The sequence below is a fragment of the Oryctolagus cuniculus genome, chromosome 2, assembly GCF_051225735.1.
Source record: "Oryctolagus cuniculus isolate XC-2025 breed Fujian yellow rabbit chromosome 2, ASM5122573v1, whole genome shotgun sequence".
NCBI classification, from domain to species: Eukaryota; Metazoa; Chordata; class Mammalia; order Lagomorpha; family Leporidae; genus Oryctolagus; species Oryctolagus cuniculus.
In genome coordinates, this window is record NC_142868.1 from 44,363,339 (window position 1) to 44,390,366 (window position 27,028).

Genomic DNA, 27,028 nt, shown 5'->3' on the forward strand with positions numbered 1-27,028 from the left:
CAAAAGACTGCATTAAGGAGGAATAATGCAATAATCAAAGGTGAACGGATCTCTATTGTCTGGCGTCTTTCTCTGTGGGAATTTTCCCACCCCTGACAGCTGTAGGCGGGGGAGGGGCGCCGCGACCAAGGCTGCGCCTTTATTCCCGCGCCCTCTCCCCGGCCCCTCCCCTTCTGCGTCAATAAATGTCTGCAATCACACTCTCGGGCTCCTGTGTGATTTCAAGGTTCATCTCTTCCATGCAGCTCAAACACTAATTATCCCAGCTGTAATTAGTAAGATAATTAAATATTGGCTCACTCAGCACTCTACCTTGGGTCGGGTCGTGATTCTCCCAGAAGACCTTGAGCAGTTCCTCAAAGCGGATGTGCTCTGGCCGGTACACGACCCGGACGACTTCCGCGTGGCCAGTTTTGCCTGGAAAGAAACAGAACGTACACACCGAAGTGACTGACAGTGCCAGTGCATTGCAGCTTGTTTGTTCTCAAAAGCCCAACAGACAGAAGCTCCGGTGCTTCCCTCTGCAGGAGGCATAAATGGACTTTGGCTCCTGGCCTCAGCCAAAGTCTCTCTGGCTGGTACTTCTCCCGTGGAGCACACAGTTACCCGCCAGCAAGCTTCCTGGGGTGAGGAGTTCTTCACTGTGCTCTAATCTGTATATATTTGTTAAATTCGTGAAAAACAAATGGTTTTCAGATTTCTAATCCCAATCTTAGGAAATGTATGGATCCAACCAGACATCGAGCTCAAAATAGGAAGCACTGCCAATGGGATTGGGCCCATTTATTTTTATCATCACCCCATGCTGTATGTAGTATGCTCAGCGCACTGCAGCGCCAGCTCATGACAGATAAACCTGTAAAACACACACACACACACACACACACACCCCAAAAAAAAAAAAAAAAAAAACCAGGGCGCAACTCGTTCACATTAGAGAAATTCGTTAGTGGATGGACATATTTGCTCTGTTGTTAACACTGAGGCAAGGGTTACTCATATACCCTACGTGTTTTCTCAGCCTAATTCCTTTCTGTGGCCAAGAGTGACTGTAGCAAATGTCTCTGTGCAGGACTAAGAGTGAGCAGGGTCCTTCTCCAACGTGCTTCCAAAGGTTCAGTGGGACAAGGCGGAGGGTGTTTGCAGGACCACTTTTAGCCATGGAATTCTCCCCCGTCCTGAATTTACAGTCTTCACGGTAAGTAACAGACCCTTCCATGCTGACATCATCCCTGTATTCAGATTGGTTTTCCGTGTCTTTTTGGCCACCTTGCTCAAAGACAGGTCTGGCCTTTGGCCTCAGCTCCTGAGAGAAAATCTGTCATATCCAACAGAAATGAGGCTGGCCACACTGGATCTTAGCACGGGTCCAGCTACACCCAATTGTCCTGAGATGGGGACTAGCCATGCCAAAAAGACCAACCATGTGGATTAGGGTGGGGGCTTTGGATAACACCACTGGAGAGGGAGCTCCACCACATAGGCCATCAATCAATCAATCATGCCTATACGATGCAGCCACAGTAAAAACAGCACTGAAACACAGGCAAAGCTTCTCTGGTTAGCAGTACTCTGCGTATTGCCACATGTTGAAGCCAGGAGGACAACACCTCCTGACTCCACAGGGCAGGAGAACAGGGCGTTTGGAACCTTCCCAAACAGCTCTTCCTTCAGTGGATTCTGGGCTGATTTTTTTTCTCTGTAATAAACCATAACTATGAGTCTAACAACTTTCAGTAAGCTCTGAGTTGTAGCAGCAAATTATCACACGTGAGAGTGGTTTGGGGGACATCTTGAATTTGCGCCTTACTTTTGCAGAGGTGTTTTCCCATATGTTGGCTATCTCACTTTAATTGTCAGAACTGTCTGATGGGTATAGTCAGGGAAGGAAGAAATCCCCTTTTCACAAACTAAAAAACCCAAGATACAAAAATGTTAGATTTGCCCAGGTAATATGGTGACTTTCTGGGCCATAACCCAAAGAAAGTATCTTATAACTTCTTTTCCAGGGGTCTAATACATCAATGGAAAGCAAGCAGGGTGATCATTTGGGACACGAGCTCAGAAAAAGAAAGAAATCTATTCATTATCTTTAATTTTTTACTATTTCAATTTCCTTCTAATTATGGAAACAATATTTGTGAATAATATGAAGCTTAGGAAATGTGGGAAAGTCTAAAAAACCAAAAATGCTCGTATACTCTTGTCACATGAGTGCCATCACTATTTTTTACTCATCTCTTTTTAGATGCATACCAGACGTGCATGCACACACACGTGCACATAGAACTTCTTCCATTGAATCATTACAGCATGCTTTTCCCACTTACCAGTATATTGTGAGAATTTCCCCATGTTACTGAGATTTTTGGACAACAGCATTTATAATGACTACATAACACTCCATCAGATGGTTGTCCAATTGCTTATTCAATCACTCGCTGTCACTGGGCATTTAGACCAAATCCTATTTTTACCATGAATGTAAATATTTTGCCACACTTCTCAGGCTGCCTCAAGCCACAGTTACATAAGTGGAATTTCTGAGTCAACATTTAGCAATGTTTTAAAGTCTCTTAGTGCTTAATGCCAAGTTGCCTTTCAGTAAAGCTGACCCAATTTTCTCTCCTTACTGACTGCATATTTGAGGGCCATTCTCACTCTCTATGCAATGTTTTTAAGCCTTAGCATTTATAGCTAGAAGATAATAATCATTTCATATTGAATAAATTTGATTATCAGTATGGTAAAAATATACTTCACACCTATTAGTAATTTTAATTTTTTTCTCTTTTGTCATGTGCTTTTTATATGTGAATGGTTACTATATTAATGTTTCATTATTAATTGGTTAATCCATATGATTTTGATTCATATACTACAGCTATTCAAGTTATCCTGACAGATTTTATGCAAATAAATATGAGAAGAATGATAATCGAGAGTTTAGGAAGAAGATCATGTTATTATTAAATGACTTTAAACTACTTAAAAAATATTATTTTGCAATTTGGAATGTTTAAATGAGTGATTTAGCTATACATGCATTAAAACTCTCTGAATATTAAAAATGGCAATAATATGTTATAAAGATGACAGATGTATTTGATATGAAAAATGTTAAAACTGCACTGGAAACATAAGCAAAAGATATAAGCAGGCTATTCAAATAGGAAGAAATAAATGTAAATAAAGATGCAAAATGCTTGACATTTTAGTGATCAAACAAAAGCAAATAAGTGCAAATTAAACATTAACATGTCACATCTTCTATATTCTATTTTTTTTTTTATTTTATTAATTTATTTGAAAGGTGGAGTTACAGAGAGGTAGAAGCAGAGGCACAGAGAGAGAGAGCGGTCTTCCATCTGCTGATTCCCCAAATGGCTGCCACAGCTGGAGCTGGGCCGATCAGAAGCAAGGAGCCAGGAATGCCATCCTGGTCTCCCGTTTGGGTGCAGGGGCCCAAGCACTTGGGCCATCTTCCACTGCTTTCCCATGCCATAGCTGGATCAGAATTGGAACAGCAGGGTCTCCAACCGGCACCCATATGGCATGCCAGCACTGCAGAGAGTGGCTTTAACTGCTAACACCACAGCACCGGCTCCTATGGTATTTTTAAATACTGCTTAACAGTATCCTAGTGTTGCTGAGGATATAATGAATCTGTATTGGCTAGTGACAGGTCTGCTTTGAAACCATACTGGCACATATAGCAAGAACCACAACCACCTTAAATGATCCAGGAAATCTGTCTCAAAGGCTTAACCTATGAAAATGGAAAAGATACATACATGCACAAAAAACTCCCTCCCTTATTATTACAAAGGGGGAGTACTGTAAGAAATATAAAAATCAAACAAGAGGAAACATGAAGGAAAGATCCTCAGAAAATTTACGGAAAGCCATGTTATGAAAAAATTATGCATGGATTTCAAAACTGTTTCACACCAAAATAAATTTATCTTATAAATCCATTTTCTACAAATTTCTAAAACTCACCTCACATCATAACCATTAAAATCCATCAGTCACCAACAATATGACAACCATTATTAGGGGTACAGCTCAGTGGTATTAAACACAATAATGTTGTACAACCATCACCACCATCCGTCTCCATAAGTCTCTTGATCTCACAAAACTGAAACTCTAACCATTAAACAGCAACTCCCCTTCCACGCTCTTCCGCCTCTGGAGACTCCCAGGCTCCCCTCTGTCTCGTGACTGTGACTACTCCAGAGACTTCATAGAAGTCAAATCACACAGTGTTCATCTTTTGTGATCGGCTTATTCCACTTGGTGTAATGTCCTTAAGGGTCACTCATATGGTGGCATGTGTCAGAACTTCCATTTTTTCTAGGGCTGAACACTGCTATTCCATTGTGTGTATTTTTGGGTATACAAGGGGACTTCAAAACATTCACTGCACAATGGTATTAAAGGGCACTGGGAATTTCCCATGGACTTTCTGAAGCCCCCTTGTGTGTGTGTGTATGTGTGTGTGTGCGCGCGCGCACTTGCCCTGTGTGCACCACATTGGGCTTCTCTATTCTGTCCATAGGCAGCTAAGTTGCTCCCACATTCTGGCCACTATGAACAGTGCAGCTCTGAACACAGCTGTACACATACTGTTTACGGTAATTTTGAAAGAGTGATATGGTCCCCACTTTACAGATGTGGAAACCAAGGTCTCTCCCCAAGTTTTCTCAAACAATAGCCCACAGCTAGCAAGTGCCAGGCCCCAGTCACAAGCCAAATAGGCTTCAACCAGAGATAAAAGTCAGGCTCTTTCTCCAATCCTCAGGCTTCTCAGTGGGAAACTGGACATCCCTAAGTGATGGTAAATGTTACACGGGCAAGCACCTGGATGAAAAGTCACTGCTGTGCGGTCACTGAGCCCGAGGCCATCAAGAATATTTCACAGGATTAGGCACTTCTTTAGTGGGAGCAAGACGGGGTGGAGGGATGCTTGCCGTTCGCCAGCAAATGCTTGCAGACCTCATCTGCCATGGATGTTATTTGTAGAGAGGTTTAAGAAACCGTGGTTGTTTAAGTGAAGCTACTCCCATTCAAATTCAAGATCCATTTGCATTGACAAACAGCACGGAGATGCCCTTGCCAAACTCACCTTTAAGTTTCTTTACTTTATTTCTCCAAAGGAAAAGAACCTGTGTAAAAATACACAGTGCAAATGATCAAAAGGATTAAGGGACTGGGAACTACTTACAGAAATGGCCACGCTTTACAGCAGTGAGCCAATGCGCTAGGCTAATTTCATTTCAGAGACCAATCTGCAAATACTTTCTTGTGCTTCCAGAGATAAAAGGCTGCATCTTAAAAAATACTCTGAGCTGTGTCTTCACATAACATCGTGCAAATAGCATGATAGATGTGATGTGCAAACATACTTGTTAACAATTCACAGCAGCACTGTAGGTGCTTTAACACCGTCGCTCAAAAATATCTCGAAGAGAAAAACGAAAAGGACGAGTGTCCTCTTGAGCAGTTCCCTTTGCTGCCTTAGCCTGCAGCCCCAGAGGAGGTGGACAAATGCAGAGGGGTCGATTATGGGAAGCCATTCCTTGCAAGAAAAACACCTTAAGAAGAGACATGTGGGTATGTTTTGGGGGCAGAACAATCAGGCACTCTGGGGTCATCTAGAGCCACTTAGAAGCCAAGATCCATGAACCAGGTGCCTCTAAAGGGAACCCCACAATAAATCAGCCAGTTTTAAGATTTTTGTTTGTTTATTTGAAAGGCAGAGTGCTGGGGAAAGGGGGGTGAGAGAGAGACAGAGAGAGAGATCGATCGATCTTCTGCTGATTCACTTCCTAAATGGTTGCAACAGCCAGGTTGGGCCAAAGCCAGGAGCCAGGAACTCCATCCTCATCTCCCACATGCATGGATGGCAGGGACCCAACTACTTAGCCCACCCTCTGCTGCCTTCCCAGGAGTATTAACAAGGAGTTGGATCAAAAGTGGAGCAGCCAGGACTTGAACCGGTGCTCCGATATGGGATGCGGGTATCATGGCTGTAGCTTCTCATTGCACACTGGCCACATTCAGCCAGGTTTTAAATCCTACATCCTAGCTTTCATCATGAGGGAAAGATGTTTTCTTCCGCTCTTCCAGATGCACATGAGTAGCTTTTGTTACTGGCTGGCTTATGAGAAGAGGAGAGCAGGGAGGTGGACGAGAGGGAAGCATGCTGCGGAGTTGAGCAGGTGGAGTGCAGAGGAACATTACTGTGCCCCATGGCCAGGGGCCCCCCTACCACTCAGGAGCCAGACTGTGCGGCTGCCCACTTGTTGGGGAATAGTCCGTGGCGGCATTGCTAGGCAGAGGTTTTTAGTTTCAGTTTTGACCGGGGGCTTTCCAACGGGCGGGGTGGGGCTCTCCGGAGGCGGAGGGATCGAGGTCACGGTAAACAACAAGATGGCGCCAGGACCCCCCGCAGTGAGTCTGCCTGCCTGCCTGCCTGCTGCGTGACAGCTCACCTGATTGGCCGAAGGACGCGTGCCCTTCACGTGAACAGAGACCGGATTGGTGTGCCTGATGCATGGACTCTAGCTTGCTTCTGATTGGTCACATTTTGTATATAAGCCGCAGGTGTGAGGAGGAAGCTCGCTCTCTCTTCTCCTTTCCTCCTTCCTCTCTACCTCTGTCACGTCTACTTTCTCTAATAAAAAGTCTACTGAAGACGGATAAGCGCCGTTCGTTCTTTTCTCGCCCGAGAAACCGCGGGCCCTGGGTTGAGTCTGCCGGCTATACTCCCCGAGACGCTTGCGGCACCCACTCAGCTCTGCCTCTTGGCCACAAGGCCAGGGACAAAGGACAAAGCTGGTTCAAATTGCAGCTCCCTGACAAAAAAGCCTGGCTTCTTGCACACCCGTTCCTGGATACTTTTTAATCTACTTAGCCATTCAGTGTCTTCACCTGCAAAATCAGGAATTAGCACTTGGCACATGAACTCAAGTCCAGCTACATCTCTGTGTACTATCTCAAGTGTGTTCTTGCCATTATTCTCTAGTCAGTTATGAGGGACTTGGAAAAGACTGGATTGGAAGTCACAAGTGGTAGCTTAAACTGTAGTTCTAACAAGTTACTAAGTACTTGACTGTGGGCCTGAGTCTCCTACTTTTTCAGATGGGAACAAAACAACCTCTGTGACAAAATATTCCATGAGGTCACCTTTGGGCAGGTGGTGGGGAGAGCATAAAACCCTCCACACACAAATGGGAGGGTGCTATTGTACTCCTTAGAAAGTGTTGCCCAGCTGTCAGGGCTACACCCCAGGAGAAACCACAGAATGCAAGCAGGCCTCCATCATCTCAAACTCGGTTTTACCTTGGCACTTGTGTAACTCTGGCTTTATTTATTCTAGAAATGCTCACTGAGCATGAATAACTATTCAGCCGGGTTCTGAGGTTCTCTGACGATCCCGGGGATATGCTCCAGCCATGATGGTGACAGCAGCCGGGCCTTTGTCCACACTAAGGGGCCTAGAGTTTCAGTCTTGTGATCAGGGTGGGGGGAGCTAGGGAGACAATATTTCTCAAGTGCGACTGTCACTTTAGACACAGAAATAAAAAGCCAGGCTTAATGGGCAGGTGCTTAATTTGGGCAGAAAGATGCCCCTAGAGGCAGGGCTCCAGGAATAGAAGCTGAGGCTGGGATCTGGCCTTTCTGGTGAAGCTGCTTCCCACCACGCCATGTGGACAATTCCTTCCAACAAGGGTCTTCATCCATCAGTCAGGAGACTCGGAGAGCGCAGAGATGCCAGAGATGGGGTGGAAGCCCCCCACGCCCCAGGCCTGCAGCTGCAGAACATGAGGCCACCTCTCTGCAGTCAGTGCCAGGGGACAGTGGTTGGCAGGCAGCAAGGGTGGACCATGGGCATAAGGGAGCTTGCATGATGGAGCTGATGGACACAGTGGCTTTCTTCCAGCAGCATGGGCAGATCTCACGCAGAAGAGATTGTGCATGGGGGCTGAGCACATAATACAGTGGGCTCTGGAGTGGGCTCATCCATATTGGCTACAAGGGCCTTCCAAGATGACTGTCCATTGTCCCTACCCGTGCCATCTGTGTGACCTTCTGTTTCTGCATGTATGTAGGAGAAGTAGCGAGAGCTGAGCCTGAGCCTTCTCAGAGCAGGCTTCGTGGGGATCAGGATGAGGAAATGAGAGAGTGGAGACAGGGACATGCAGCAGATAGGCAAGAACTGCACACACAGCTTCCACAGGGTGCTCAGAGCCAGTCCTGGAGCTATGCTGCAGCTGTGGGGAGACAGAGGGGGCGTCCCTGCAGCCGAATGGGTGCCACTTGGTTGTGAACAAGACCCTGCTCTGTCCTGTAGTGCAATAAGAGACCTCCCCAAAGGAGATCAGCTCATCTTTCTCCCTTATGTCAACATCCAGCCTCAAACCCCAGAGAAGAGTCAACAGGTGCCTTTCCAGGCACAGATATTGGTTCGCAATCTCAGTCCTTTATCACAGTGCCTGTGTAGCCTTGTGAGAATGCACTTGCCCAGGCCTGTCCTCAGATCTCCTGTATCAGAATTCCTGCAGGAGTGTATGGGAAGGCATGTTTCAAAAAGATCTGTAGGGAGATCCTAAGCCATAGAGTTTGGAACTACACTCCTCTTTTTAAACTTGACAGTGTAATTTTGTAGCATTGACAAGTCCCAGTTTCTCAGTGTGCTATGCCCTGTTTAATATTAAATCAGACCTTTTAATAAAGCTGTATCAGTTCTCTTGGTTGCCAGGGCACTGTGATCCCTACCTGGAAGATTCCTTCCACAGCTCTCTCCTCATGCCTGCCTGTTTCACGGTAGGGCAGGAGCTGGTCTAGAATTAGTAATCAGTGAGCCCAAACACACTGTTCCTTTCCTGTGGTTCAGGTTCTGGGAAAAGCAGCTGAAAGGGTTAACAGTGGAGGGGAAGGCCAGTGTCTGTAACAAGCAAGTTGGATATCGAAACTGCTGAGAGGATACCAGTTAGGTTTGTTGCAGTAAGAAACCTCTAATGGCACAAAGAGCTGATGGTTCTGTTGGTTTTCTTGCGGAACTTTCTTCATCAAGTTTTGTTTTTGTTTTTGTTTGTTTGTTTTTTGACAGGCAGAGTGGACAGTGAGAGAGAGACAGAAAGGTCTTCCTTTACCATTGGTTCACCCCCCAATGGCCGCCACGGCTGGCGCGCTGCGGCCGGTGCACCGCGCTAATCCGAAGGCAGGAGCCAGGTGCTTCTCCTGGTCTCCCATGGGGTGCAGGGCCCAAGGACTTGGGCCATCCTCCACTGCACTCCCTGGCCACAGCAGAGAGCTGGCCTGGAAGAGGGGCAACAGGGACAGAATCCGGCGCCCCAACCGGGGCTAGAACCCGGTGTGCCGGCGCCGCAAGGCAGAGGATTAGCCTATTGAGCCAAGGCACCAGCCTTCATCAAGTTTTAAATTGTATTTGTAGCACTGCTCTGCAAGAATCATCTCTTAAGGACATAGCCGTGCAAAATACACACCAGAGGTGGGCCGCATGGTGGGCCCCCCAAAAGTTACAGTTGCTCTCACAGCATTTTTTTCTACTTTTCAATCAATTGTATGCTTTTTACAGCTTATATTTCTTATTGGACACTTTAAGTGACTGATGAGACAAAAGGAAAAAAAAAAGCCAAGATAAAATGACAGTATAGACACTCCTCAAATCCTGTAATGAACACCACAGGGCATCCAGTTTTGATGTATTAGGATTTTTTTTTATAATGAGTACATTGTTGGAAATCACATTTTCCATCTGCAGGAGCTGGAGATGAAACTGAGCTGACATCTTACCTCTTTGTAGTTAATTAGCAAGAGAAAAGTAGTGTTTTGAACCTTGTATGGAAAAAGGGGAGACATTATTCATCCCCCCTCCCCTTTTTCTCTTCAAACACCTGGATCTTTTTGTGTGTATATGTGTGTGTGCTCTTTGATTTGGTTTTGCACTTTGGTTGAGTCTGGATGGCAGAGAAAGGATGAGGGGAGTTGAAGAATGGTTATTACTTAATGAAAAAAATTGCTGTAGCTCTCTTATCCCCTTCATCTTGCTTGTAGGATAAATAAAATAGATCATATCTTTTTATTTCAAAGGGCAGTTCCTTACCTGGACCCAGACTATAGGCAATGTGCATGGGACAAGAGTTGTTTGTGGTCACTGTGTCAACATTTGCCACCTCTGAATCGCCAACACTTAGCACGGTGAATGGAACTTAGTAGGCATTTGATAAATATTTGACAATTAATAAATAAAGTATGGTGACCCATATAGTAAAGTGTGATAGTTGCCCTAACTAAGTCTGATCTCTGTCTCTGTGTAGTAACCACGTCTGTTTCAGGACAGGTGGTGAGGTTTGGGTAGAATTTGGTGGTTAGAGACAGGTCAGTGTACATGTGAGATCCCATTTAGAGACTGGTCATTAGGCAGGTTGTGTGGTGCTGAGGTCACATGGCCAGAAATAAATCTTTAAAACAAATTCTGACATTTTTTATAGTCTTCAAAATCTATTCTCAGTGACGTGAATGAGAAAAAGCATCCCAGTGCAGCCCAGCATTGTAAACACTGGCTGCCTGCACAGTACTGCAGGAGAGCTACTTTTGGTCATCCCAAGATAATGAAAACTATCTATCTATCTATCTATCTTTCATATACCCACACTGCAGTTGCTCTTGAAGTCTAGGTGGTAATAGCATATCTCCCCAACTTGCCAGAAAGTAGCCACAAATATGGCACATAGGAGTGATGTGGCAGGACCATCCAGGAAGATTGGCTCTGACTTATTTAGATGTTTAAATGCATTAACAACAAATACCATTATATGCTTAGTTTGAATATTTTCTGAGACGAATGGAACTAAGAACGAAGCCTTCTGTTGATTTATTCATAACTCAGCACCACACTGAAATACTGCTGGTGGTCTGGGAAAATTCTTGGCTTCGTCTATCATACAGTATCTGAAGTTCCAATTATTTTGTACAAAAAAAAAATCTATGCAACAGCCTTATCTTGAATATAGGCCAACAAGACAGTCAGCCAAGGCTTAATAACTTCATAACTGACTATGTAGATACCAAGTAAAAACTCTTTAGAATACCTGCATAGTACCAAAGCAGTTGATTCTATAAATTTAGTCCAATATAGTCAAAAAGGAACATGATCAGTGAAGGTAGCATCACCCCCAAGGGGGTTAACATTAGTTCTTGTGGGACAACAAGACATCTTTACATGTTTAAATGGCCATGACCCTCCAGAGAGCCATGGTATTTACACTGACATATATCTGTGATAGGAAAACTTAATGGAACAAAGGGGGGAGGGGAGACAATCAGGAAAGAGATGACTTAAAAAGCTACTTAGGGTGGCTATCGTTTTTCAAAGGTTGAGAAACACTGATCTAACTGAGTCAATTAATACTCATTGCAATCAAATTCCTGCCTCAGTTTCACTTCTAGAAGGGACTTCAAATATAATGTGTCACAAGAAGGATTCACTCCACAAGTACCACTGAGAGCCCAGCATGAGCTCTGGGCACTTGTAGGGTGCCATTAGTAGAATAATGAACAAGACAGTTCCTGGCCTCAAGGAGCTCACAGTTCCAGAGGCAGAATAACAAGTAAATGGAAACTTCCATGATAAAACTGTGACTGCTAGGAGAGGTTTATGTTTAGAGTTCTGAGGGCACACAGCCAAAGCTCCTAACCCAAGGTTTGAGAGTCAGATGAAAGGGGGACTCCGATGCTCTTAATACTGAACTCTATTATACCCTGCCTTGACCTTGGAGTGTCTCATTCTTGGCAACTTCGCACTGTCCAGGCAGTTCAAAATGAATATGGGGAGCAGTCACCTCAACTACATGCCCTTTGCTTGTGGTTACTTTTAATTAGGAGGGAAACAAGTCCTTGAGAAAAAATTCTCCAGTCCAGGACACAAACCCCCAGCCACCTCCTATTCGAACAGTGTGTGTCTTAGTGTTGATACTGGGGTATAAGAGGTTAAGCTGCCATCTGCAGTGCTGGCATCTCGTATGGGCACCAGTTCGAGTCTCGGCTGCTCCACTTCCAATCTGGCTCCCTGCTAATGCACCTGAGAAAGAAGTGGAAGATGGCCCAAGTGCTTGGGCCCCTGCACCCAGGTGGGAGACTTGGACGAAGCTCCTGGATCCAGGCTTCAGCCAGAGCCATTTGGGGAGTGAACCAGCAGATGGAAGACTTCTACCTCTTTCTCTGAAACTCTGCCTTTCAAATAAATAAATAAATCTTTAAAACAAACAAACAAAAAACAACCAGAACAGTTTATGTCTCAAAGGAGCTTCCATGGTAACTAACATCAGAATCTCAATTTTGGGCTTAAGGTAGTTTGTTCTATATTAACTCTGCACTGGGCTTTTTCTGATTTGAGATTAATGATTACTTTAGTAAGTGGGCGATGATGATAATACTTTGATTGATGTAATACTTCTGTAGATCCTAAAATGCTTTCAAATATAGTAATTATCTACTAAATCTTCACAGTAGCTTCATGTATTGTTATGTCCACATTTCAGATGAAAAACCCAAGCCTAAATGAAGTCAAATTATTTGCTTAATTCAGGCCAGGCAGTAGGTGATAGGGCTTAACATGTCTGAACCAAAGCTCAACCTTATTTCCATAAGGTCATGTGCTCTCCCCATAAACATTGGAGCTAAGGGTGATCACTAAATTATTGCTACCAATGGCTTTCTATAGACTCAAATTTAGTGGTAATTTGATTGATACTGGAAATCTTTTAGCCTTGATTAACAGGCCTTTGATGACAATCAGTAATTAATTTAGGAACCCAAAGATATGCCCTAAGGAACACACCAAACAGTTTCAACAATCAAGTGCTGGGAATTTGTGCCAAAGGCATTGGCATTGCAGTCAGAATATTTGATTTGGATGAATCTCTGAGTCTCAGGTTCCTCTCTCATCTACATAGTGGTATGAATAAAAATGCCAAAAAGACATGCTGTAAGGATTACAGTACACACACACACACGTACCTACATAGGATCTGTTAAGTAGAAAATGCTCTAATACTTAGTTTTCTTAGCTCTTTTTCTCTGTCCCAGCTTGACAAGACAGGAATTAAATACACCTGGGCCCTGAGTATTGACTTGACTCATAAAAAGCACAAAGTCAAGTATATGAGAAATCCAAAGCTATGTGATATACTGAGCCTGCTCTCAGGGAACCCAGGCAAACACTAACAACACAAAGAGAGAAAGTGTTATGCATCAAGGGAGAGGTACAGATAAATGCTTTGGAAGTTTGGAAAGCAGGACAAGTGGTATAGGTATAATTTAGACACACAGGGCAGGAGTCAGGGTGTTTCAAACGACCAAAATGACAAGCTCTGTGACACAGAGATGAAAGACCACAGAAAGGGTACAATGCCTAAGATCAACACTATCACTTCTGCAAACATGGTAGGCAATGCCACAGCTCCAGAACACCAGTGGCTCTCTGGTCCTCCTGCACTGTTCTACTCCTACCCAGTAGAGGGGTGAACTTACCAAGTCAGCTGTATCTATTCCCAAAGTTGTTTGGACCAATTGTATTGGTCTTGTGATTGGAAATTTTAATTAAATAGCACATACAGAAAAAATAAGAGTAGGGAAGGAAACAGAACTTTGTTTCTACAAAAAATTAAGTTAAATAATGCTGTAGGAAATCCCCAAAGAGGCTGTGAAAAACGCTATCAAATTAGGTGTGGGCAAGATTACTGCAAAGATTGGACAGGGTGGTTGTCTGGGTACTGGAAAGATGAGCAGTGTTCTGAGAGGGACTATGGTGACAGCTGCACCACAACGTGAATGCACTTCACACAGCAGTCCCCCTTATGGGGGGTGGCGGTGGGAAGAAGGGTGTCCTAAGACTTGCAGAGGTTGTCTGAAACCATAGAGGCTACCAAACTCTACAGAGTCAATATTTTTTTTTCCTGCACTTACATTCCTGTGATAGAGTTTAAATAAGGTTGAATTTATCTGAGGCAGAGTAAAGGATTAATAACAATAAATAGTAATTCAACAGAACAATTAATAATAATATACAATAATAAAATTGCCGGGGCTGGTGCCATGGCTCACTTGGTTAATCCTCCGCCTGTGGTGCCAGCATCCCATATGGGCACCGGGTTCTAGTCCTGGTTGCTCCTCTTCCAGTCCAGTTCTCTGCTGTGGCCCAGGAGGGCAGTGGAGGATGGCCCAAGTGCTTGGGCCCCTGCACCTGCATGGGAGACCAGGGAGAAGCACCTGGCTCCTGGCTTCGGATCGCCGGCCATGGCGGCCATGAGGGGAGTGAACCAACGGAGAGAAGACCTTTCTCTCTGTCTCTCTCACTGTCTATAACTCTACCTGTCAAATAAATAAATAAATAAATAAAGTAAGTTGCCAGTATCAGTACTCTTGCGTTTTGGACCATCAGCAAGTACAATATAGGTTATCTGAACACAAGCGCTGCAGTACCACCATGGTTGAGCTTATAAGTGGGCTGCTAAGTGATTAACCAGCAGGTAGAACATACACTGTGGAATGCTGGACAATGGAGTGATTCATGTCCCTGGGGTGGGGACAGAACTGGACGGTAAGACATTTTATCATGTTATTCAGAACAGCCTGCAATTTAAAACAAATTGTTCATTTCTGGGATTTTCCATTAAGTATTTTTGGATCACTGGAACTGCAGAAAGTAAAACTGTAGGGATGACTGTACTAATGAACCATAAACCTAAAAATGGCTACGTTGGTAAACTTTATGCTGCATGTATTTTATAACAAGTCAAAAAGGGAAAATAAGGAACTCATGAAAATCTAGATAAATTGTGCTCTGAGTGTCTTTAAATTCTTGCTTGGTTTTAAAGACACCAACACTAGAAGTCATTAATAATAACAACAGTGGCGAACAGTGCTTATGCTGCATGAGGCACATTTCTCAGTGGTTTATACACATTTATCTATTTAGTGCTCCCAATAAGCCAATAAAAAAGATACTTCTACTAGACTAGTTTCTTAAATGTGGGCAATTAGGCACCAAGAGGTTCAACAGCATAACCTAGATCTTAACAGTAACAAGGGTCGGAGTCAGAATCCAGATGAATCCAGCCACACAGTTGCATGCTTTGCCCCACACTGCTAAGCAAGGACGACCAGCAGGCACTCTAAGTAGGGGTCCTATGGTGAAGATGCTGGCCCTCATCCCAAAGAAGTTAAAAATTATGAAGGTGTTTGGAAACTCCTTTTCAAAAAATAGTTCACTGTTCCTTTATTTTATTTCCCTATTAACCAAGTATCATCCATGAAAAGCAATGGCTAAGACATTCCCATTGTAGTTCATTCTAACCTGAGTTGAGGATGCAGTGTGGTACAGGAAACAAGCAATATCCATCCACACTGGGGAGCAACAGGAAGGAATGGCTGCAATTGCTGGACAGGGGTGCAATACTCTTTATAACAAGTGGCTGTCAAGTCAGCTAATCACAACATGCAATTTTTATACAACAAAATGCAGGACTGCTTGTGTGTCACTGGAATATGTGTGTGTGTGTGTGTGTGTGTGTGTGTGTGTGTGTCACTGGAATATATATAATTTGAACTGGCTGGGATTTCAGGAAAGTCTTCTCAGCGAGGTTTAAGAAAGCTCCTAGAGGGGCCAGAGCTGTGGCGTAGCTGCCTGGAACGCCTGGCAGGTGTTTGGCACAGCAGTTAAGATGATGCTGGAACACCTGCATCCCTTATTGGAGTGTCTGGGTTCTGGTCACAGCTCCACTTCTGATTTCAGCTTCCTGCTAATATTTACCTTGGGAGGAGTGGGGATGGCTCAAGTAGTTAGGTTCATGCCACCCATGTGGGAGTCCCTGATTGGGTTCCTGGCCCCTGGCTTCATCTTGGTCCAGCCCTATCATTGCAGGCATATGGGGGGGGGGTGAACTAGTAGATGGAAGATCTCTCTCTCTCTCTCTTAAAAACAAATAAAATATTTAAAAGTAAAAAATTCAGATTTGGTGGTAAGAAAGTGAGTGGTTAATAACTGCATTACTCCAAGATTAACTTAGCAGCCCTGTGTGGAACATGTTTATAGTGACAAAGTCTGGAAGTGGGGAAGCTGATTACAAGGGCATCCCCGATATTCCAGGCTTAGCCTCACCTGGCATTCCCACTGCTCACTGTCAAAGAACAGACTAGAAGAGGCCGAAGGCTCCCTATCAAGCACAGCGCGAGCATACCTGCTTCTGTCACTTGGGATGGCAGATACAACTGGGCTGGATACCGAGTGGGCAGGCAGTAGACACCTGTCTCCAAAATGACAAAGATGTTGGCAAATTATGAGCTCCGTATGGTTTATTAATACCAGAAAACATCTGAATAAGAGAATTTTGTAGTTTTCATCTTGGCCCATCTCCATTATGGAGGTCAGTATAAATTAGCTATTTTGATTGCCAAAATAGCTAATGGATATGAGTTCAAAGTGGCTTTCAAAACGTAAATTCTAAGCTGCAGGCAAATCAGTAACCATGTCTGAACTATGTTCTCTGTCTTGGCCCTTTTGCAGATAATAGACAGTCATAGTTGCCAGACACTTACTGCCGAGTTTGGTGGAAGGATGATATTTGTAAAGCTTGTTGGTTCTGTGGATGAAAGGTTTTAAATTAGCACAAATTCTAAATTATTACTATTCATTGGAAAGAAGAAATGAATTATTTCATCTACTAATGCATCTCTCATCCACTGACACCCTCATGCCATTGTACACGGGAGGAGAGCCAGGAAGAACACACCCTGTTCACAGCACCTCGATTAAACAAAACTACATCCCACCACCTTAAAAAGAATACTTCAGAGCAGCCTGAAAAACCTGAAAAGTCAGTCACATATTTCTTTGTCCCTTTATCTAAAAAGCAGGGAAAAAATATAATTAGAAATGTGGCTAAGAAGCCTTCACTATTGTGCTTGGTGATAAGCTTCAGATGTTCGGATCCCAGCTTGATAATGGCCGTGGTCTTGATCAGTGCCCCTTTACAAAGCAGCTCCTGCTTCACAGCCAGGGTGAGGTCAAGGTTTCTGGCACAGAGAATAAAGTAAAAATCCCCACAGAGGAGCCACTCCATAGAGCCTGGTCATTGTGTGGATTCGATGCCATTTTCCCCCCGTAGCACACGCCAGAAATCATCTCTCAAAGAACATTTCCTATCTTTAGCATTTTTCTAAGGTGTGTTCTATAGGGTATACTTGCTCCTATGTCCCTGGCACTTACATTGTTTCAGGATTCTGCTTTCATAAAAGCATATATTCTAAGCTGTGTGTGCTAGTGAGTAGGTCCAGCCAGATTATCAAGGTTGTGTCATCTGGGTCTGTCTGAATGTGACCATCTAGGAGGATGGAAATTTGGAAAATTGTGTATATGTCATCTTCTCCATTTTTATTAAATCAATTATTTTTAACAAATGACTTAAACTTTGTTATTTGACATTGTCACTGGAAATGACAGGGAGAGAGGGAAAGGCAAAGGGAGGGAGAAGAGAGAATAAGACTTGGCACAAATCTAAAATAAGTAGTTCAGAGCTACTATAATTTACTGGAGACTTCAGTGGAAAATCTTTGGTAACAAACAACTTTACTGAGACAAAATTCACTCACATAAAGTACACAATTTGATGGTTGTTAGTATGCAACTCTACTCCATGAATCAATCATTCTGGTGGTTTTGAAAGCATTTTCATGCCTGCAAACAACACCGCCATGCACTCTACCTATCAGATCTCCATCCTACTAGTCCGAGCAGTGACCACTCTGTCCAATTTCCGTCTCTACAGATGTACTCATTCTGAACATTTCAAAATAGTGGCATCATACACAACACAGTCTCTTGTGACTGAATTCTCTCACTGAGCAGGCTTCAATGTCAGCTGTGTTGTCACATGTGTCCCTTGCCCATTCCTTTTTATTAAAAAATACCTCATTGTAGGTATAAACTGCATTTATTTATCTACTCATAAGCTGATGGACATTTGGGTTTTTTTCTACTTTTTATCTAACATGAATAGCCAAATACTGTTGCTATGCATGTTTGTGTACAAATTTTTGTGTGGACATGAGTTCACTATTAATTTGGGTATATACCTAGGAGTGGAATTGATGAGTCATACAGTAATCGCTTTATAAACTGGGTGATTGGGGCCAGGGTTGTGGTACAGTGGGTTAAACCATAGCTTGCTGACATAGCATCCCATATCAGACTGCCAGTTCAAGTCCTGGCTGCTCTACTTCTGATCCAGCTCCTTGCTAACATGCATGGGAAAGCAGCAAAAGATGGCTCAAGTGCTTGGGCCCCTGCCACCTATGTGGGAGATCTGGATGGAGTTCCACACTCCTGACTAAGGCCAGACTGAGCCCTGTCCATTGTAGCCATCTGGAGAGTGAACCATTGGATGTAAGATCTCTATTTTTCTCTCTCTCCCTCTCTCTCTGTGTAATAAATAAAATTTTATTTTATTTTACTAAAATAAAATGTGTGTGGAAGAGAGAAGGGGTAAGAATGGACACAACTCTCCTGACAAATGTATTAGAATGCCTTACCAAATACATAATTAATAATGAGCTCAATACACTGAAGTCATGATAGGCAGATGGACAGAGCTAAGGAACAAGACAAAGAACACAGGACAAACACCTACAGATATGAACACTTAGTATATGACAGATATTACATGGCAAAATCCCTGGGACTACTGGTTATTCATCAAGACAAACACAGAATTAGACCCCCAAATAACAAACAAAAATAAATTCTGGGGCTGGCATGCGGTGCTAGCACGTTAGGCCACAGCCTGGATGCTGGCTTCCCATATGGATGCTGGTTCATGTGCTGGATGCTCCACTTCTGATTTAGCTCCCTGCTAATGGCCTGGGAAGTCAGTGAAAGATGGCCCAGGTGGTTGGACACCAACTTATAAGACCCACAAGAAGCGCTTCAACTTGGCTCACCCCTGGCAGTTGAAGCCATTTGGGGAGTGAACCAATGGAATGAAGGTTGATCTCTCCTCCTCTGCCTCCCTCCTTTCTCTTTCTCTTTCTCTTTCTCTTTCTCTTTCTCTTTCTCTTTCTCTTTCTCTTTCTCTTTCTCTCTCTCTCTCTCTCTCTCCCCCTCCCTCTCTTTTCCCCTCCCTTTCTCCCTCCCTCTCACTTTGTCTTTCAAAACAATAAAATAAATCTTTAAAATAAATTCTAATCACATTAAAATTTCAACGCAAAAGAAAAAATTTCGGCCGGCGCCGCGGCTCACTAGGCTAATCCTCTGCCTTGCGGCGCCGGCACACCGGGTTCTAGTCCCGGTCGGGGCGCCGGATTCTGTCCCGGTTGCCCCTCTTCCAGGCCAGCTCTCTGCTGTGGCCCGGGAGTGCAGTGGAGGATGGCCCAAGTCCTTGGGCCCTGCACCCGCATGGGAGACCAGAATAAGTACGTGGCTCCTGCCATCGGATCAGCGCGGTGCGCCGGCCGCAGTGCCTCAGCCGCAGCGGCCATTGGAGGGTGAACCAATGGCAAAGGAAGACCTTTCTCTCTGTCTCTGTCTCTCTCACTGTCCACTCTGCTTGTCAAAAAAAAAAAAATTTTCTTTTGTTTTCTAGAAGCCAACAAAGGAGAATATATTTATGATCTTAGGTTGGGGAATGGTTCCAAGGAAGATATAAAATGTATAAACCACAAAGAAAATGATTAATAAACACAATCATATCAGAATTAAGAACTTCTCAGGGCTGGCGCCATGGCTCACTTGGCTAATCCTCTGCCTGTGGTGCCAGCATCCCATATGGGCACCAGGTTCTAGTCCTGGTTGCTCCTCTTCCAATTCAGCTCTCTGCTGTGGCCCGGGAGTGCAGTGGAGGATGGCCCAAGTGCTTGGGCCCTGCACTCGCATGGGAGACCAGGAGGAAGCACCTGGCTCCTGGCTTCAGATTGGCACAGGGTGCCGGCCATGGCGGCCATTTGGGAGGTGAACCAACGGAGGGAAGACCTTTCTCTCTGTCTCTCTCTCTAACTCTGCTTGTAAAATAAAAAAAAAAAAAAGAACTTCTCATCAAAAGACACAAAAATAAATTTTTAAAAAGAAACCCAGCACAAAGAAAAGAAAAACAGTTGTTACATATATAACTGCCAAAGGATTAACATCCAAAAAAAGATTAGCATCCGGAATATAAAAATAACTCCTTGAAATCAGGAAGTAGAAGATAAAATTTTCAACAGAATAATTAGCAAAAGATCTAAACAAGAATTTCACAGAAGAGAAATATAAATGGCCAACCAATATATGAAAATAATTTCTATCTGATTAGCAATCAAGAAAATTCAAATTAAAACCACAAGGACACACCATTTCATACCACAGAATCTGTAAAACATTTATGTCCTGAAAAAGGCCTATCCTACCTTGGAGACCAAAAGCTGAAGATATTCTGCAAACTAAAAATCCAGAAGAAACCTGTGCATAGGGACCAGGCTTTAGGAACACAGATGTAAAAGCAGCATTATTTGAAACAGGGGGAAAAAAAGCCAAAAACCATATATCCATTTACAGGAGAATGGAAAAATAAACTGTAGCATGGCCATACAAGAACAAAGTATCAACAGAAAAAATAAAAAGTGCCTAAATATATGAGTCAATAAGGATAAATGTCAGGAGCAAATTTCCAATGAGAAAAATAACTGATAAAAAAACACATTCAGTGTGGTGACACTTACAAAATGGTCCACAGAGGCAAAGCTAAATGGGGTGCTGCTTTGGGATATACGAACATTTGGCAAACCTACAAGGAAAAGTAAAGAAATAGGAACCACCACATGTGGACAGTGGATACTACTAGGAAGAAGGCAAAAGGGTGAATGAGTGAGACCTCACCACTACAAGCCAAGTTCTAGCTCCTGAGTTGAGTGATGGGCTCATCTGTATTGGGCTTTACAACTGAAGTTCACTGTAGATACCCTTTCATGGATCAAATATCTAATTTTCTTTAAAAGTGAACATCTGTAATATCCCTAGACTACTTTAATCAACTCTTACCAAAGGAAACTTTGTGTATTTATCTTTCATTGTAAGGTCAAGGTATTTCTAACACCTCACCTGTGCGTTTAACTTTAATTATATCCACAAATGCCCAAGATAATTACTAGTCTACTAAGTTTTTTTTTTTTTTCAGTTACATCACATGATTTCAGAACAGAAAATAATCATGTTCATTACAGAGGCCATGATTTAGACCTTTTTTTTCTCCTCTTCTGTGAAAATTTACTCTTCAGAGACCTTGTAAATAATAAAACCTAAAATGTGGTTTGGAGGTTATTCAGTGGTTCTTGGCAGGTATCTGCTAGGAAGTTAATTATGAATGTCTTCTACAGTAAACCTTAAAACAAACTAGGTCCTTTTATTAAAAAAAAAAAAAAAAACTAGGAAAAGAAACAACAGACAAGGCTTTTATGAAATGATTGGACTAATTTAAAAATCAGACCTTGAGATGGAGTTGTATTTATTCATGGCTGATAAGATCCAAAGCCCCCTGATGTTGGCCTTCTGAGAATATTCCAACTCATCTTCCAACCTTGGATCTGCAAAAGTTGTGTGTGGGGGATGGGTGGGTGGGCCTGGTTGTCTTTTTCACACTCTGATTTATCCACTTCCTGTCTCACTCTGACCCCTCCAGGGTTGGGCCCAGAGAGACAGGAAACAGCAGAGTAAGCCCAGCCTTATATGCAGGTGGCACTTGTAAGCTGGTGTTAGGGGAATGAATTGCATCCCCTCAAATTCCTCTGTGTTGAAGCTCTAACTATCTCAGAATGTGACTCTCATGGGAAGCAGGGTTTTTAAATAAGTCAATAAGTTAAAATAAAGTCATTAGGATGTCAACTGGTATCCCTACAAGGGGAATTTAGGAGACAGACACACATCAAAACCAGAAACACAGGGAAGACCACGTGAAAACACAAGGAGACGGCGGCAATCTAGAGGCAAGAACAGAGTGCCTAGGAGAAACGAAGCCTGCCAACACTTTGATCTTGGACTTCCAGCCTTCAGAACTGTGAGAAAATAAAAATAAATTGTTTAAGCTGCACAGTCTATATTTGGTATGGCAGCCCTATTAGACTAATACATTTAGTATGGGGGTCCCATCTGCATGTGGCACATGCACAATTAAACTTCTTGGTGGATAATTCCATTGAGTTTCTGGGCGGGAGGAATCTTTCCTCTGGGAAGCTCTGGCCAGTGCTCCCTTGCAATGGCTCATGAGCCCTCCTAATCCAAAGGCTGCTCACAACAGCCCTTACCTGCTCTTGAACCTCTCGGCTGCCAGAAATCTTTTCAGGTAAGAGTCCTTTTGCTCCTTCAAGCAGTCCTTTCAGGAAAGACACTTGTAAAAAGATCTCAGGGAAGCTCTTTATCTCAGGGTCCAACTTTGGAAGACACACACCTTTGGGCCCCATCAGTGGAAGCACAAAGCATTCACATTACCAGTTCTGCTTAGGTATCAGGTGGTAGAAGATGCCTCGGTCTCCAACAGCTTCTCCAAAGAGACCCTTTCTCCTAATTCTTCAAATCCACTCTAATGCTGGATTAAAGGATTCTAAAATGTCCTAGAGTGTCCTACACAGGCAGGCTAAAGTCTCCGTTTGACTGAAAAGTGATCCCTAAATAGCACTCTGGCCTCAGAATCAGCCCATAAGGCATTCGGATATGGCTGAAGAGCCCATGAGAGTATTTTAGGCATGGAAAGCCAAGACACTCTAGAAAGAAAAAAAAAAAAAAAAAGACCTAAATGAAAGATCTTTGTGAGTGAGATCCCAGTGGAAAGAACGGGGCCATCAAAGAAGGAGGTACCTTTCTCTGAAGGGAGGAGAGAACTTCCACTTTGACTATGACCCTGTCAGAATAAGATTGAAGTCGGCAAACTCAAAAGGCTTCCATAGCCTTGGCAACTCATGACTAGAGCCTAGGGAGATTACTGACGCCATAAACAAGAGTGTCACATTGTTAAGTCAACAACAGGAGTCACTGTGTACTTACTTCTCATGTGGAATCTGTCCTTAATGTGTTGTCCAATGTGAAGTAATGCTATGACTAGTACTGAAACAGTATTTTACACTTTGTGTTTCTGTGTGGGTGCAAACTGATGAAATCTTTACTTAATATATACTAAATTGATCTTCTGTATATAAAGACAATTGAAAATGAATCTTGATGTGAATGGAATGGGAGAGGGAGCGGGAGATGGGAGGGGTGCAAGTGGGAGGGAAATTATGGGGGGGAGAAAGCCATTGTAATCCATAAACTGTACTTTGGAAATTTATATTTGCTAAATAAAAAAGGAAAAAAATGTTAAATATCCAACATATTTTTCATGAACTTTTTTGAAGTACCCTCATATTTTAGAATCCATGTTGGTATCTGTGGAAAGCTATTCAAAGGCCCAGTATTACATTTTCACTGTGTGTATATCACGTGATAGTGCCTCAACCTTCCTTGCCTGCTGTCTTTCCCATCTCGTCTCCTCTCCTGACACTATTTCTCACAGATCCTGATGCGTGCACCTGGACTCATGCCCCTCCCAGCACATCAGCTTCCAGCTGATATCTTCCTGACTCCACCCAGAAATCACCTTTCACTTCTCTGAATTCTCAGAGCTTCCCACCTGGATCATGCCTGTGGCCCTCTGCCTCTAGTTAGAAGTATCCTGTCTGCTCTTCTCGATGATGAGTTATTTGAATCACAGTTAAGAGATGTACCATGAGCCTTTGTCCCCTTCCTAGCACCCACAGTGACAAGGATGCAGAAAGTCATTCAACAGAGGTAGAAAGTATTTTTGTGTACACATGTGCATTTTAACCATGCACATTATGTATCCTTCAGTGATAACAAAGAATTGACAAAGAAGGCAAACTCAAACATTTGATTTATAAAGTTACATTTATATTCATTTTGTAATGAAAAAGAAGTTATGATTTTTGTGGGTTTTTCTTTTAGAAAGTAAAAATATGTACAGAAATGCTTAGAAACATTCTCTTAATCTGCAAGTCCCCATTATCCAATCATATCTTTATATCAAGTCTATAATAATCAGTAAATGAATTACATCATATAGCAGCACATGTCTTGTGAGCCTGTCTTTATTATGATGAAGTGTTTTTGTTTTAACTTTTGTATGGTAATAAGAATATCTAAAGACTATATGCTTGGCTATATGCTTATTCCTCCTGTTAAGTCTCAGAAAGCACACTTTTTATCCAAAGGTCTCTAAGTATCAAAGTCCTATGACATTTTTAACTTTTATGATCATTATTTGTAATCATATACCTTCAAATGAAACAAGTTTAAGGAATAAAAACTTGGGTTTGTGTGTATATGGAATAAAAACCATAGGGTAGGAACATGTCTAGAATATAAACAGCAACCATCCAGTTATATATAATCATCATAAACTTGCACTTATACCATCATACTTTATGGTTAGCCAAGCACTGTTACATGATTTGTAGACACCGTTAGCTGTCCGTCCTACCACTATCTGCGCGCGCCGCCCCCCCCCCCCATTTTCCCGGCTTCTAAAATATCAATTCAGTTCAGGTTTCAGGCAACCAGTAATTCAGGGCAGACTGGGTTCCACTGATGTGCCTGGGGGAAGTGTTGATCCCTCATAGCCATTTTTTTATTTTTTTGCTTTGTGATTGTTGTTTATTTATTTATTTTTTTTAATTTTTTTTAACTTTTATTTAATGAATATAAATTTCCAAAGTACGGCTTATGGATTACAATGGCTTCCCCCCCATAACATCTCTCATAGCATTTTATTCCCTTTTTCTGGTGAGTGTTTTAGGCACAAGCATGTGAAATAATTCTAGTCAATAAAATTAAAGGAAAGGGGCCAGCACTGTGGCATAGGAAGTTAAGCCTCTGCCTGCAGCGCTGGCATCCTATATGGGTTCTGGTACACGTCCCAGCTACACCACTTGTGATGCAGCCCCCAGATAAGGGCTGAGAAAGCAGTAGAAGATGGAGCAAGTGCTTGGGTCCCTGTACCCATGTGGGAGACCTGGAAGAAGCCCCTGTCTCCTGGCTTTGGATCAGCTCAGCTCTAGCTGCTTCAGCCATTTGAGGAATGGAACAGTGGATGAAAGACCTCTCTGTCTCTCCCTCCCTCTGTAACTCTGCCTCTCAAATAAATAAATAAATCTTTAAAATAAAATAAAATACAAGGTGTGCCTTCTGGAGGACTTCTAAAACACTCTTTTTTTTTCTTTAAAAAAAGGGATGCAGAAATGGAGCACTAACCCTCTTTTCTTGACAATGGGACACTGATGTTGAGTACTTGAAGCCTGAAACTGTGGCAGCCACGCAGGGCTTGGATAGATGGCTGCTGTTGAAGCTGAGAATGGCAGAGTGGAGAAATGGGAAGAACACGAATTCTGGATGATTTATCTCCTTGCACTGGAACCTCTTGACTTCTAGTTAAGTAAAAAAAGTACATGTTCCTTTACTTAAGCCAATTTTAGTTGATATTTCTGCTACTTGCAGCCAAATGTATTCCAAATAGTCTACATATTGGATCTCATTAAATTCTCACATAAGTGGTGTGAAGCAGACATTTTTTTGCTGCTATTAAATGAAGAAAGTTAAACAGCAGAAAAGTTAAATGGCTGTGCCAAGGTCACATGCATGTAAACGCCATGGCTGGATCTGAAACCAGGTCTGATTCCAAACTTGGTGTTTCTTCCAGTGAAACCTGATGATATGCAAGAGAAACACTAGAGCAAGAAAGCTTACTGATGTCCTTAACGAGTCAAAGGCAACTGTGTCTTCATGGAAACAGGCCAGCCACCAGGTACAAGTGCTGGTTCTGTCAAAGTCTGTGCACATGACTGAATCACTTAGTATTTCTCAATTACGAGACTCTGAGTCTTCACCTACAATCTAAAGCCAGAGAATCAAGACACGTGTCTGAAAATAGAGTGCCTACCACTTGTCTACAATTCTTCGGCATTGTGGGAGATACACAACAGAGGAGATGCTTGCTTGTCCTTTAAGAATTTGATCCTCTGAGCATCTGAGTAAAAGACACTTGAAATAGCTAAAGAAGTAAAGATTCCGTCATATGTTAGCATGTATGATGACTGTGCTTGCATTGGAGATACCAAACACACCACAGATTTCAAAAGGGGAGTGGTTTGTGTGCATTCCATATTCAGGTGCCAAATCAGTCAACAGCCAACAAAATACCTCTTGGTATTAGGCTCACCCATATGGAATTTAGTATACAATCATGTTTTATTACAAAAGTGGCAATTTTATGCATTTCAATCTTACTAGAGTTGGGGATACAGCAAACAAGCTGTATCAACAGGGAGAGCTGGAAGTGTATAAAGAAAGAAAGGCTAGTAAAGAAAGGCAGGCTCGAATGGGTGGTCAAAACAGCCGTTTAGTGGTAGAGGCTGGAAAAAAATATGGAAGGAAATAAGAAGAAAACATAGCATGACCCCCAAACAGTCAATGGTCTGAATGCCCTTTGTAAAATTAGTCACCAAAGGGGAAGCATTGTTAACTACACTGTGAGGTAGCAATTTATCCTGGTTCCTAACTATGCTCAACAAGACTGCCACAATTGTCCTGACTACCACCAACATGGTGCCAATGAGACCTGCAGTTCTGGTAAACATCAGAGACCAAGCCAGGGGTCCAGTTAATCCAATGGAAGTTTGGGGATGCACAGATCCTCTGAAATCAACTTTACAAGACCATCTCCAGCAACTAAGGCTCCAAAAACCTGAGGTACTTGCAAATGACAGTGCTTTCCGTGCTTTCTTTTGGGAGTTACCGCACACTTCAGGGAGACAGAGCTGAAAACGACTTGGAGACTGGAGCAGACTGCTGGCTCCTCACTAACCGACTTCCTCATCTCCAGAAGCCCAGCTTCCTTGCACTTCCTGCTTCCCTTGCAGTTGT

At 43.0% G+C, this 27,028-nt stretch overlaps 1 protein-coding gene across 7 annotated transcripts in view; it reads right to left on the reverse strand.

Annotated features, from left to right (window-relative positions):
* Positions 1-27,028, reverse strand: part of MSRA (methionine sulfoxide reductase A) — a 409,106-nt gene that overhangs the window by 119,818 nt on the left and 262,260 nt on the right. For all 7 annotated transcript variants that reach the window (XM_002709444.6, XM_070068216.2, XM_070068215.2 and 4 more), the window contains one exon: positions 313-417. In XM_002709444.6, the coding sequence (XP_002709490.3) occupies positions 313-417 (105 nt within the window). The remainder of the gene's footprint in view (positions 1-312; positions 418-27,028) is intronic.